Here is a 13,914-nt window from a genome sequence, read left to right as displayed (position 1 = left end):
ATTTTATACAATTTTAACTAAAAATTAAAAAGTTTAATTGCTTTTTTACTGCTTTCAAGTAGAAAATAATTTTTTAACTAAAAATAATTCGATTTATGAAAAGAATAATAATTTTATTTAAGCTTGAGTGATATATAAATTAACTCTTATTTCTTATCATGATTTATAAGATTTTTGATTTAGAATTAATCAGATAAATTAAAGGTGATAATACTTTGCGTCTATAGCTATAATTAATAATAGCAGCAATAACGTAAATTATATGTTTGTCTCCTTTAATTTTTGAAATAAAAATAAATTGAAATCCTACTATAAATAAATGTAATTTTTAAATTAAATATAACAATCAATTATTAATGATGATTTCATTGAAAAAAAAGATTTTCGCTGCTGATGAAGCAACAGCAGCTTCCTCAAGTTTATCAACAGTGACTACCTAAAATTGTGATTTAGATGACTTTGATCTTTCTGATAGCGATAGAGAAGACTACCACAACAATGTAGACATTCTCTTTGTCTTGGATACCACTGGATCAATGGGGCCTTACATTCCTTAGGCAATGCTAACTATATAAAAAATTGTTGAGAAGTTTTCTAAAATGGAATTCAATATAAAATTCTCTCTTTGTACATATAGAGTAATTAATTAATTAAATATTTTTTCAACCTATTTGTATTTTTATTGAAAAATTTAAATAAATTTAATCAATTTTAAATCAAAATATTTATAGTTTTTTTATATCAAAAAAATTAATTAGGATCATCCACCTTAAGATACCACTTATGTAACCGAATTTTTTGATTTGACATCTGCCAAGTAGCTTATTACCACATTAAAATCTGTGTAAGCTGCAGGTGGGGGAGATGGACCTGAAGCTGTGATGGACGGTTTACGTGAAGGTCTCTCCAAAACTTCTTGGAGGTTGAGTGAAGATAATGTCACTATTTCCAAAAGGTATAGAAAATATTTTATAGCCATTTATTTAATGATAAATTATTTAATTTATAAAAGATTTATGTTTCACATATGTGATGCTCCTCCTCACGGGCAAGAATATGGAGGTTCAAGTAGTGATCCTGCTTGGTAGAAGAATGGTTGTCCGTGTGGAACAAACAAAGATGATATCAATTCCTTATTGAAAAAACATAAAGTAGACTATCACTTAATAAAAGCAGTTAGTGCTGTAGATAAAATGGAAAATATTTTTAAAAATTGCTTTTAAGAAAATTATGCTGAAACTATCGTTTTGACTAAAACAGCTGTTAATAATTCAAAATCAAAAAAATCTCTTTGTAAGAAAGACATAAAGCGTAAAGTAGCAGTTAAAGAATGTGATGATGATGACGATGATGATACTAAAGAAAAAGAAAAATGCATAGATGATAAAAAAGGAGAGAAAAAAGCTGAAGAAACTGAAGAAGGTACAATGTGGACAGGAGTTCTTGGAGCTTTAAAGAAAAAACTAATGTGAAATTAGAAAAAGTTTTAATTAATTTAATAATAAAATACTTAATAATTAAAAATGTAAAATAAATATATCTATATAATATAATAAATTAAATTGATTGATTGATGATTAATGATATTTTAAATGTTAAATAACTAAATTTTATTAATTATTTCAAATTAAATAAATTTATATTTTAGAATTTAAAATTAATTGATAATTTTTAGTTTTAAAGTTTGGTGATTGAATGAAGAAAATAAGTATTTATTTATTTGTTTATAATTTCATAATTAATTCAATTGATTGTTTGATTTATTTATATTTTAATAATTAAAAATAGTTTTTAATTTGAACATTTAAGGATTTAATAAAGATGAATAAGAATTATTTATTATTCTCTTGATATTTTAAAGGATAAATTAGACATTAAATGTTTGAGATTCAATCATATTAATAATTTTTTAAGAGTTATATTTTGTGGACATTTATTTAATGAAAACAACAAGTATTTATTTATATATTTTTTAATTTATTAACATGGTTTTATCAATTAAATTAATTTATATTTTAATTATAATTTTTATACATTTAATTTATTTTTTGAAAAGCAAAAATTTCAAGAAACAAACTATTATTTACTTTTGAGTTAGTTTTAAATAGCTTCTTCTTTATTTATATTACAGTTTAGTTATTTTTAATTATTTTAAATCATTTGAAAACAATAATATGTTTGTCTGTTTGATTGTTTATTTTCCATTCTAACCTTAAGTTGTTATTTAATAATCTATACAATCAGCTTTCAATTTTTTCAATTTCTGCCAGGATTTTAGAAAGGGCAACACTCTTGTCAATTCTAATAATGCTTCCTTATTTATTTGGGATGAGAGTTATCCAGAAGGGGCAGTTTTATATGAGATAATCAATCATTTCTATTGCAGAACTTTTAGATATGATGATGTTGCTTGATTAAGTGAGATAATCAACAATAGAGGCATAAAACATGTTTGATACTTTACGTTAGATGTAATAAACCATTATAATTTCAACAACTTTTTTGATTTCAGGAATTCTTCTCTGCATTTCAGTTCCTTTAGATAAAGATTATCTAAGTTTTTCCTCATTAATTTTTTCTTCTTTAGCCTTGATAAGCTGGTAAAGACGATCACTCAAGCCTGTCTTATTTTCTTTTGTGGAAATATAAAGACTCTTTTCAATAAGCTCTTTTCTTTGTTTTTCTTTTTCTTCTTATTCTTCAGCCTTTGATTTCATTAAGCGAGCCAATATATCGTTTTTTACTTAATTCTTTTCCAAAGTTTCTTTTAGAGGTTCAACTTTAATTTCGAAAGGTTTCAATGGTAGAGCCTATTCTTCTAAATTGGGGACATCTTATAACTTGAAATCATCATGCCATCTAAAGTTATCTAACAACTCTTGCTCTAAATGCTCTCTAGCTTGAGATTTGAGGTACAAGTTATGGAAATATTTAACCTTTTCAACAAGTAAATTTCTAAGTTTTTATAAACGATCTGCTTTAGTTAAAACAACTCTGTTATCGTTTTCATCACAGGCAGAATTAACTAATAAATCCAATTATTCATGAGCTTATTTATTTTAGACCCACTTTAACTAGTAAGCTTAGGGGTACAAGTGAATAATTTACTAAATCTGTTTAAGGGAGATAGTGGCACGCATAGTTTGTTCCAGATTAAATTTAAGATCTTTGAATAAAGTTGGTTTGTTTCTATCTTTAAAGAATTATATACACTCATCAAACTTTGAAAAAGTTTCTAAAAGCACCTTGTATTTGTAGGGTAAGGCAAATTCTTGTTGATCACCTTTCAATAAATCCTCATATCTTTGCTTTATTGATGGTCCAGCAAGAATTTTCTGAGCTTTTTCATTATTTTAAACTGTCTATAAAATTTATTCAAATTTACTTTCAGCTTTATCTTCTTATTTAGTAATTTCAATTTCTGAATCAACTTAATTCAACTTTTATGTTTGAAGTTCAAATATTTCTTCTTTTTCATCAATCATTTTATTGGATTGCTCAACTTTTTGATTTAATTTTTAAATTTAATCAGCAGCATCCATTATTTTGCTTGAATCCTTTTCAACAGAAGAATTCATTTTAAGTGTTGAAAGAAGCTTTTCTTCAATCAAATCAATCTTTTTGGCAGAAGAAAGATTATTGAAATTTTAAATATTATCGGGTTTGTCTTATTAAGTTTTATTTTTGTTTAAAATTTTTGATATTAAATCTGTAGTGCTATTAGACAATGCAGATTTCTTTTTTAAATTCTCAAAATTTTAGAGTAGTTTAGCATTTTTTTACTGCTGTTGTTATTTTTATTACTCCAATTCTTCTTCTTTTTTGAGTTTTTGCTTTTGTTACTCATCTAAAAATTGTTTAAAGTCGATAGCAGGTTTTTAATTTGCTTAAATATCTATTTGCAAAGGCTTATCTTCGACTTACATAATATTAGAATTTCCTCCAATAGTTATAGTGTTTCCAGAAGGAATTTAACTAAAATCAGAAGCTAATTTGATACTCTTTAAATGATTAATTCTTTCATAATCTATTGTTGTATTTGTTGAGGCAGTTGATATGCTTGATTGGTTATGATCTTTTTCATTATCAATATCATGCGAGATAAAGGTTTTGTCATTTCCATGGATATCATAATAATCATCAATTTTAGAGTTTTTACCATTTAATTTTTTTTTTCTTGTTTCCTTTCCTTTGACAAATTCAGTAATTGGAGTAGCAAGCTCTATTTCTTTTTTAGCTCCTCCTCTTGTTCTAGTTTGTGGAGCTTTTCTTACTTCATTAGTAGCTGGAACCAAGGATTGAGTTAATGTTTATTGTCTTAAACTCATCTTTTGTCTTACTATTATTAGTTTTGTATTGATTATTTTCTTCTGAATCTAATAAATAAGAGGTTTGCTTCTTTCTTTCTTTTTGAATAATTAATTATGTGGCTTTATTTCAATGGATTTTTATTTTGTTATAAGAATGTTTGCGCCAAATTATTCGAAGTTGTGCCTTATTATTTATAATTTTTCTTTGTAAATTTTGTATAATTTAATAAACTAATAAAGAAGTGTTTTATTAATCTTTGTTTTTTCCTAAAAAAAGATTTGCTTTTTTGCCACCAAAATCAATTAAAAACTCTTTAGAGCGCGCTTATCTGCACAAATTTTCAAAATTTAAATAGAAGCATAATTCTTGAAATATCTTTTATATTTTTCATCATTAAAACATTAACGTTAAAATTTTAAAAATAACAAAAATGTCAATTTATTTTATTAATAAAGTAGCAATCAATAAATTGTATTAATTAAATCAAATTTACAAAATCTTTTTTTTAAATTCAAAACTATTTTTATTTGAATTTTTTTAATTGAAATCAATCAAAAAATATTATTTTTAAATAATGAGTTATAAGAAAGATAATATTTAAAATATTCACTAAAAACGTTCTAATTGAACATAAATAAATGTTAGATTTTATATTTTTATAATTTCAAAACAATAAAATAAAAATATTTAAATTTGAAAGGTAAATATGATATTTTATAATAGATTGTGATTTATTTTATAATAGAAAATCAGATATTTTTTATCAAAAAATTATTTTTCTATTTCTCAAAATTTGTACTTGAAAAAAATAGAAAAAAATTAAAAAAAATGTTTACAGAATTTAGTAGAAATTAAATAATGGCTAATAAAAGCAAACAAACAATTTTTAGTTAAATTTTTCACAAATGTTCAAATAATAGTTTTGGTGAACAAAATTTTATATTTTTTGGCACAGTTTAAATTAAATAATAAATAAATAAATACAATCGATTAATCAATAATTATAATTAAAATAGCACATAAAAAAATACTACTTTTAAGATCAAAAAATTAAAAAAAAAATGAGTGAGTCACTGATTAAAGCTTCTAAAGTAAAATTAGATATAGAGAAATAAATATCAGATCTTGATTCTTCTAAAGCATACATCGTATACCATTCAGATAAGGAATTTTTGAACCTCTTCGAATAATCAAAAAAGAGATTAGAAAATGATACACAGATGATAATTAAGTAAATTGATGAACTTCAAGCTAGCATTTCATAGATACAAATATAAATATAAAATGATTACAATATGTCAACAGAGTCCAAATAAATTTAAAAAAAGTAATTATATTCTTTCTTTCTATATAAAAATTATTAGATCATTACAAGCAAGTTAGTTAATTTATTTTCAAGCTAAGTGACAAAAAGTTAATAAAACATTTGTTTAAAAATTTTTAGGAAAGCTCAAAATATTGAAGGATAAGTCAGAGAACTATAAAACTATTTAAGGAGAATTAGCGTCAAAAAAATGGATGCATTAAAATCAGAAAAAGACAAATACTATCTCTATGGAAATAGCAAACTAAGCTAAATTGAAAACAATACAATTAATCTGCAATTATAAAATAAGGAATAAATCACATAAAATTCAAGGTTGACAAACAAAATGATTGATGAAGGAGTTTTGCTTCTCTAATCATTTAAAAACCAGTCATAGTCTTTAAAAGTAAAAACTTAACTATTATATTATATTTTTGGATATTAATTAATTGATGATTTTTTTAACAAAATTATAGTCAATACACAAGAAAGTAATTAATATAGTAAATGAGTTAGGAATAAGTAACTAAGTAGTAAGAATGATAGGGCAGAGATCTAGTACAGATAATATTATCATTTGTGTCTTATTTGTTGTCTTAATGATTTTCATTGCTATTTGCTATTATATCATTCGTCCTATGGTAAAAGGATATAGCGAGTGACAAATTATTAATAATAACAACAACAACTATTATTGATTGATTTTTAAATAACTTTTATGAATGAAAATTTAAACAAACAAACAAACAACTATCTTATCAAAATTATATAAAAACACATTCTTAATTTTAAATACTTATAACCTATCCTTTATTCTTTGTCTTACATTTTTAATATATTTATCAAATTTATAGCTTGTTGCTTACACAAATTAATTTAACAACACAATTTTTAACTTAAATTAAAGTTTAATTTTATTTATAATTCATTTTACGTTGTATTAAGCTTAGAGTTTGAGAATTTAATGATAAAAAATTTAATCTTTATAATTTATTATTTGGAGTTAATATTTTTTATTAATAGTAAAGTACTTATTTTTTTCTACAAATATCAGAAATAAATAGGATAGTAACAGAAAATATCTTTTTAAAATTAGCTAAAAATAAATTAATTCTTTGCTAAAAAATGATATTTATTTACTAATAATTGATAAAGTTGTGTTCTCAATAAAAAAGTATTTTAAAATATAACTAGTTTTATTTAATTTTAATATTATTAATCAAAATACATTTTTTAAATTTAATTAATTGACTCAAAATTGAGCAATAAAAAATTTAAATTTAAACAACAAAATTAAATATTGTAAAAGTAATTTTTATTTAAATAAATAAGAATTGTTAAAATTAAAATGTTTTCATTTTATTTCTTGATAATTATTGAGTTTTAGATTTTGTTGAAAAATGTTTTGACATATTTTCAATATAATTGTAATTTTTTTGTTGTTGCTAAATTAAGAGAAACTATTTGCTAAAAATTAAATTATTCTGATGATGGCAAAAAATTTTGTTAAATAAAATGAATTACTTTAAATGTTAAAATAGTATTGATTGAAATATAAATTCTTTTTTTTTCATTTTAATGCGCTTATAGATTGTAAAGATTAATAATTTTTATGATAGTTTTAGTCTAAAAAAGTTAAAACTCTAATTTACCTGATGAGGCGTTGAAAAAATACTTGGTGGTGCACGTGCAATTTAATTTTTAGATGTAAGAAACTGACTTAGTTTAAAATACAAATAAAAGAAATTGATTGATTTACGAGCTAATTTAGAAATTTAAGTAAAATTCAATCAAGAAAATAAGGTGATTTAATTTGGCAATATAAGTGAAGCATATAAGCAAGAAAAAGAAAAAGAGAAGAAATTAGATTTTATTTGTTTGCATCTATTATTCGAAATAAATTAAATTATAAAAAAATTGAGGATATTAAAAAGATACAAACAGGTTAATAAGAAAAAGAAAGCATCAAAAGAAAATTAATTTCAATAAACAAATAAAAAGCTTATTAAAAGTAATAAATAATTAATTTAGGAATTAAGATAACAATAATATTAGAAAACAAATAAATAAATAAACAAACAAACAAGTTAATATATAAAAGACAGACAAATAGATATATACATATAAACGAACAAATAAAATCAAATAAATAAAGATTCAATTAATTATTAGCAAATACATTAGGAATATACATTAAAAAGTAATTAAAACAACAAAAAAGTTATTTAAAGTCAAAGATGTCAACAGCTGAAACTCTTATACCTTACCACCCAGCTGTAAATCCTGTTGAGTATGAAAACCTGGCCATTATACTTCTTGTAATTGGGTTTTGTATGATGAGTTACTTCTTCATGTAAATAGTTTTTTATTAATTTACTTCAAATAATTTGATAGCAGCAAATAATTTTTGATAGAAACCAGCCAGACATACTCACTCTAACCGTTATTTTTTTAATTTGAAAAAACTAGATATCAAATAACATACAATAAGAGAAACAGATCCTTGTCAAAAGAGGTTATAATTGGCGTTTTCTCAAGTATATTCTTAGCTTTAGGCACATTTTTCCTTTTCCTCGCTTTAGGATTTTATCTTTGAAAAACTCACTAAATAAATATCTAAAATGAGCTTCTTTCAAAAAAACACGTATTGAATTAAATAGCGTAAAACAAAGAAAGAAAGAATTCATTCACTCATATAATAAAATAATTTAAAAAGCTTATATAATATCTTCTCATAATATAATAATTATATAATCTAATAATACAAACATTTATGTGCATTAAAGAAAGTGCAGACAGAAAGACAGAAAACCAGTCATTTAAATACCTTATAAATTAAAAAGATAATCTATGAATGAATACCCTTACAGTCAATCAGTCAGTTAACCAGTAGTCAATCAGTGAGCCAATGACTAATTTTAATAATTTCTTTCAATATATAATCTTCTAAAAATATCTCTTGAATTTAATAAATAAGTAAAAATGTAATGTCAGGAGGTTAATAACAACAAATAAGTAAGTAACTAGCTAACTAACTAACTTAATAAGTATATAAATAAATAAATAGATAGATAGATAATGGGTGTATTTATATTTATTTTATTTTATTAAATCTTAATTATTTTATTTTTATCATCTAATAATAAATATTATTAATTTAACGAATGTTTGTAAAATATTTGAACTAATAAGATATTCTTTACTTCAACAAACTTGTAAGTTTTAAAATTAAGTTAAATTAATTGATAGATATTTATTTATTTATTAATTAATTGGTCAACTTTTAATATATATATATCATAAAATATTTATAGGTTTTCTATATGAACTGTAACATAAATTTAAATCAAATTTAAAAAACTTAAAACTACTCAGTAATAAATAATATTAAAAATAGTATTTTGGAATAGATAAAACTCAAATTTGATGTTCTATTCTTTCTCTTCTTGTATTAATATTGTTTCTTTACATATATCTACTGATCGGCGAATAGGTATGTAGGGGGGCTTCCGTGCTAGAAAAAGTTTGCTTTAATTTAATCTATAACATTAATTATTTAAAAATTCAGATTGATGAAAACCTCAGATTTTTTTGCACATTTGCTAGAATTTCATGATTCATTTAAATAGAATTAAATACTAGAAAATTTATTAATTTATTTATTCTCTTGATCATTTAAAACACATCACTCTTAGTTCTAAAAAGAGAATTGCTACCATAAATTTTTTTTTTCTTGTTTATTACTCTTGTTGCATTTTGGAAGCTTAAGTAGTTTATGTGTTCCATAAAATCTATTGGCATATTTGATAAAGAATTAATTAATTATTTAATAAATAAATAGCTGGAAGGCAAAAAATAATAAATTAATCAACAGAGTTATTCAGAAAACAATATCAAAATAGAAATCTTTTATTTTTTATAAGATAATTTTAATAAATTTAAAAGGTTTAAGTAAAGTCATAGCTTGAGCATTTTCAATATGAATTAGTCCTAGAATTAAAACAACTTGTAAAATTATCCAGGATTGGATGTGTCAGATAGGGAAAAAGTTGAAATTTTTATTTCCTGTAGATCTCTCACTGACAAAGATGTGCTTTCAAAGAGTGATCCATTTGTCATAATGTAAATCTAAAACCCATAGACAAAGTAATGGGGAGAGCTTTTTCGCACAGAAGTGATCATGGATAACTTAAATCCAAATTTCTCAAAGTCTTGCATAGTTGACTATATATTTGAAATACAACAAAACGTTAGATTTTAAGTTTTTGATTACGATGGCCCTAATTCCAGTGACTTTATTGGAGAAGTGAATTCAACTATTGCTTAGATAGTGGGTTCAAAGAATTAAACTCTCATTCTTGATCTTAAAGACCATCACGGTAAATATGGTGGAAAAATAATTCTAAGAGCTGAAAAGGTTAATTTAGTTAATGATGAAATCGTATTAAGAATTAAGGGTAAAAGTATTAAAGATTTGCGTTTCTGGGGAAAGTCTTGTCCTTTCCTTATATTTTACCGCTCTAGTGAAAACAAACAACCTATAAAAGTTTTCTAAACAGAGGTTGTAGAAAGAAATTTGGATCCCCAATTTGCAATCATTAATATTAAAGCATAAAAGTTGTGCAATGGAGACTATAATATGCCAATAATTGTAGAGTGCTGGGATCATCATTCAAATGGTCAGCATGAATACATTGGGTAGACATAATTTTCAGTTGCCGAACTTACTTCCCAACAAAATAAGGAGTTTAAATTAATAAACAAAAAGAAGAACTCAAATGCAGGCTTTTTAGTAGTTTAGGAAGTTAGATTAATTGAAAAACCTTAATTTTTAGATTATATTAGAGGAGGTACTCATCTCAATTTAGTTTGTGCAATAGATTTCACTGGCTCTAATGGAGTACCCACTCGTCCTGAGAGTCTTCATGCTATTAACTAATATGGATAATTAAACCAATATTAACAAGCTATACAATATGTAGGCGAAATTCTTTTGAATTACGATGAAGATAAGATGGTCCCTCTATATGGTTTTGGTATTTATTTATTTATCTATCTATGAATCATTTAATTAATTTCCTTTCAAATTTTAATTAATTTTAAATGAGAAAAATTTAAATTAAGCAATTCCTTAAAATAACATCAGAAAAATTATAATTATTTATTTTGATCTAAACTATTTTTTCAATTAATTATTTTGTGAGATCAAGAAAATAAATAAACAATTTATTTTCTTGTATCTTAGGGTTTTGTCTTTTTTGCAATTCTTAGTATCTTTGTAAAATATAAAAATAGGAGCTAAGCCTAAACTTCCTCACTTTAATTACACATAAACTCTTCACTGCTTCCCTATTAATGGAAATCCTATGAGTCCTTAAGTTTATGGCCTAAAAGGAATGATGGATACCTATGCAAATTTCTTAAATTTCGTAGAGTTATCAGGACCCACCTTATTTAATCCTCTTATATAAGAAACAATGAAATTAGCTTAACTAAGCAAATAACAAAATGACAACAATTATTACATTTTATTAATATTGACTGATGGTGAAATCCATGATATGGATTAAACTACCACTTCAATAGTTTAATCAGCACTTTTACCTCTAAGTATCATCATAGTTGGTATAGGCAATGCTGATTTCAATAATATGGATATACTTGATGGTGATAACGGGCTAATTGACTCAAATGGTAATAAATTCAATTTATTTCTTTTTATCGTTTTAAAAATTTACTTTTTAACAAAACTAAAGGTCGTAAGGCCCAAAGAGATCTTGTTTAGTTTGTACCATTCAACAGATACAAAAATAACCCATAAGCCCTAGCTCAAAACGTCCTTGAAGAACTACCAGATTAAGTAGTCGAATATTACAGACTTGTAGGATAAAAGCCCGTTCAACCTGTGTATCAAAGAATGCAATCTATTCAAGTTTAAAACGTTCCATAAGCTAATTAACAATTTGGATAAAACCTAATAAAAGCTGGATTTATGGATAACATAATTAACAATGCTATGATGGATTCATAAAGATAAAACCCATAAAATTATCCTCCCCCTCCTGGAAATTAAAATCTCTAAAACTATCCTCCACCTCCTTCTTAACAATATTATTAAAACTATCCTGGCTAAAATATGAATTTTTCATATAATTAAGGTCAAGTTGCTCCAAACTAGCCATACATTCCAATGAACAACTCTGTAAATTAAAACCAACCATAAAATAATTATATGAATTATCCTCAAAACCCATAGAATTTACCAAATTATAGCCAAATCGTTGCCCCTCCTCCACCTCCACCAATGTGATTAAAATTTAAACAAACATATTTTTATGTTTTTTCTTTAACTTTATAAAAGTGTAAATTAATTACAATATTAAGTTAATCTAGTGTTTAAAGTAATTTTATAATAACCTGATTATTAATTAGTTCTTAAACGTATAAATAAAAATGTATCATACAATCGAATAATAAAAAAGTATTTATTTACTTACAAAAAAATAAAATTAAGTTTTAATTTCTGATGTAAACAAAGTATTTGTAACTATAAATAAATATATTATATTATTTTCAAGTTTTAAATCCTCTAAACCAGACCGAAAATCTTTATTTAGCATATCATTATGAATGAATGATTGGTTACTTTTATCAAATCAAATTATTTTTATAAAATTTAAATTAATTTTTAAACCCTAACTTAATAAAGAAATTGTAACTATTTATATATATAATTTTAAATTAAATGCCCTTTTAAACTTTTAAACCATGTCATCTTTATGGAAATATTTATTCTTTTAAAATGATTAAATTTATTAATAAATAAAATATTTATTTTACAAAAAAAAAAATAAATTACTTTAAAAAATAAATAAAATTAATTTTTAAATTCTAATTTAAGAGAAGATTTTGTAACTATTTTATATATTGTATTTTTGTTAAGTTATATATTCTTTTAAATGAGTCCATCTATCTTTATGAAAATATATTTGTTTTTAAACATATCTTTATGAATGATATTTTATTTATATTTTTTTTCAGAAACCTTGAATATTTAAAATGCCCTTTTGGATCAAAACTTATATTTTTTTAGCTAAATCTTTATCTTTTTGCATAACAGAATGAAAATCTACTTTTTTTTGTGTTTACAAGAAGTGAATAAATTATTGAACTTTAGGATCTTGTAGAGCTTCTTATACCTAAGCATCATTTTAAATTAAATCATTTATTCTTTTTTAATCTGGATCCAATTTTTCTACTTTTTAGAGTAAAGGCTTTTCTTATTCTTTCTTACTAGCTTCTTCTTTATCTTTAGATGATAAATCCTGGAAGTGATTGCCCATCACTTTGCAGAATTCTTAGAAAATCATCATAAATTCAGGGTTTTTACCATATCTTTCCATAGCCTCTTTTGGCTTTGTTTACATTAAAGAAATTGCTTACATATATTCTGGGTTTGTAAATAACTTAGCTATTAAGGGATTAGTTGCAATCTGGTTAAGGAGTTAAGGATTCATCCATTAATCTTTTGTGTTATTTAAAGTATCGTTGAGCTTCATTGCTTCCTGCACTTCTTTAATTTCAAGTTTATTTTTTTTTTATTCTTCCTTATTTACTTTTACTTCTATTATTTCTTCCTACTTTTTAGCAGCCTTGGGAGCAGGATTAGATAAAAATCCTTTTGCAAAACCTCCACCAAACAATCCATCTTTTTTTGAATCTTTTGGTTTCTTAGCTTCTTCTTCTTTTTTTCTTTTTTCTTCTTCTGCTTTTAGTTTCATTTTTTATTCCATTTCCTTAGCTAGCTAATCTGATACTTCCTTTTATATTTCTTCTCTAGTCTTAGTGTAATCACCTACGTTTAATGTGCTACTCTTTTCTTCTTTTGGTCTTGCTTTCTATATGACTTCTGTTAAGTCATCAAGTTCAGGAGGCATTTCATCATCACTCATTTCCTAATAATTTCAACTTTTTACAGATTTCCTTTATATAAATTTATTAAATTAATTTATTTGAATTTAAAAAAAATATAAATATTTTTCGCATACAAATTTTATTAAAAATCTTTAGAACTTTTTTAATAATTCATTTATTATAATTCAGAATTTATTTTTTTAATTTATAAAAATAAATGTTATAAAAATCAATCAGCATTCATTTAAATAAATTCATTAAATCTTTAATTTTTAATTTAAAATAATATTTTTTTTTAGATTAAATATTTATAATTTTCAATTTTTTTTGTTATGTTTAATAACTTTTAAAAAGAAATAAAAATAGATCATCAGAATCTAGTA

At 23.4% G+C, this 13,914-nt stretch overlaps 6 protein-coding genes across 6 annotated transcripts; 4 read left to right on the top strand and 2 right to left on the bottom strand. All coding sequences in view use genetic code 6, as the record gives it.

The window, feature by feature from the left end:
* Window positions 1–340: 340 nt before the first annotated feature.
* On the top strand, window positions 341–1,703 carry TTHERM_00277540 (mediator complex subunit 25 von willebrand factor type A protein). Its single transcript, XM_001018112.2, has 3 exons — window positions 341–638; window positions 759–955; window positions 1,013–1,703. Exons 1-3 carry the CDS (start codon window positions 357–359, stop codon window positions 1,470–1,472), a joined length of 939 nt encoding a protein of 312 aa, XP_001018112.2. The 5' UTR covers window positions 341–356; the 3' UTR covers window positions 1,473–1,703.
* A 537-nt stretch (window positions 1,704–2,240) lies between these two features.
* Window positions 2,241–4,328, bottom strand: TTHERM_00277530 (DNA replication factor Cdt1; the record flags this gene model as incomplete). Its single annotated transcript, XM_001018111.1, has 1 exon — window positions 2,241–4,328. The coding sequence occupies one exon, from the start codon at window positions 4,326–4,328 to the stop codon at window positions 2,241–2,243; it is 2,088 nt and encodes a 695-aa protein (XP_001018111.1).
* A 1,044-nt stretch (window positions 4,329–5,372) lies between these two features.
* Window positions 5,373–6,279, top strand: TTHERM_00277510 (vesicle transport V-SNARE protein; the record flags this gene model as incomplete). Its single annotated transcript, XM_001018109.3, has 3 exons — window positions 5,373–5,638; window positions 5,756–6,023; window positions 6,094–6,279. The coding sequence occupies 3 exons, from the start codon at window positions 5,373–5,375 to the stop codon at window positions 6,277–6,279; spliced, it is 720 nt and encodes a 239-aa protein (XP_001018109.1).
* A 1,575-nt stretch (window positions 6,280–7,854) lies between these two features.
* TTHERM_00277500 (transmembrane protein, putative) lies at window positions 7,855–8,213 on the top strand (the record flags this gene model as incomplete). Its single annotated transcript, XM_001018108.3, has 2 exons — window positions 7,855–7,970; window positions 8,087–8,213. 2 exons carry the CDS (start codon window positions 7,855–7,857, stop codon window positions 8,211–8,213), a joined length of 243 nt encoding a protein of 80 aa, XP_001018108.1.
* A 1,383-nt stretch (window positions 8,214–9,596) lies between these two features.
* On the top strand, window positions 9,597–11,927 carry TTHERM_00277490 (copine protein; the record flags this gene model as incomplete). Its single annotated transcript, XM_001018107.1, has 3 exons — window positions 9,597–10,653; window positions 10,913–11,311; window positions 11,374–11,927. 3 exons carry the CDS (start codon window positions 9,597–9,599, stop codon window positions 11,925–11,927), a joined length of 2,010 nt encoding a protein of 669 aa, XP_001018107.1.
* Window positions 11,928–12,654: 727 nt separating this feature from the next.
* On the bottom strand, window positions 12,655–13,569 carry TTHERM_00277480 (hypothetical protein; the record flags this gene model as incomplete). Its single annotated transcript, XM_001018106.1, has 1 exon — window positions 12,655–13,569. One exon carries the CDS (start codon window positions 13,567–13,569, stop codon window positions 12,655–12,657), a length of 915 nt encoding a protein of 304 aa, XP_001018106.1.
* Window positions 13,570–13,914: the final 345 nt, after the last annotated feature.

The sequence above is a fragment of the Tetrahymena thermophila genome, assembly GCF_000189635.1.
Source record: "Tetrahymena thermophila SB210 genomic scaffold scf_8254600, whole genome shotgun sequence".
In the NCBI taxonomy this organism is placed as follows: Eukaryota; Ciliophora; class Oligohymenophorea; order Hymenostomatida; family Tetrahymenidae; genus Tetrahymena; species Tetrahymena thermophila.
The sequence above is the reverse complement of the archived record's forward strand: the minus strand, read 5'-3'. Positions and strand labels throughout refer to the sequence as shown.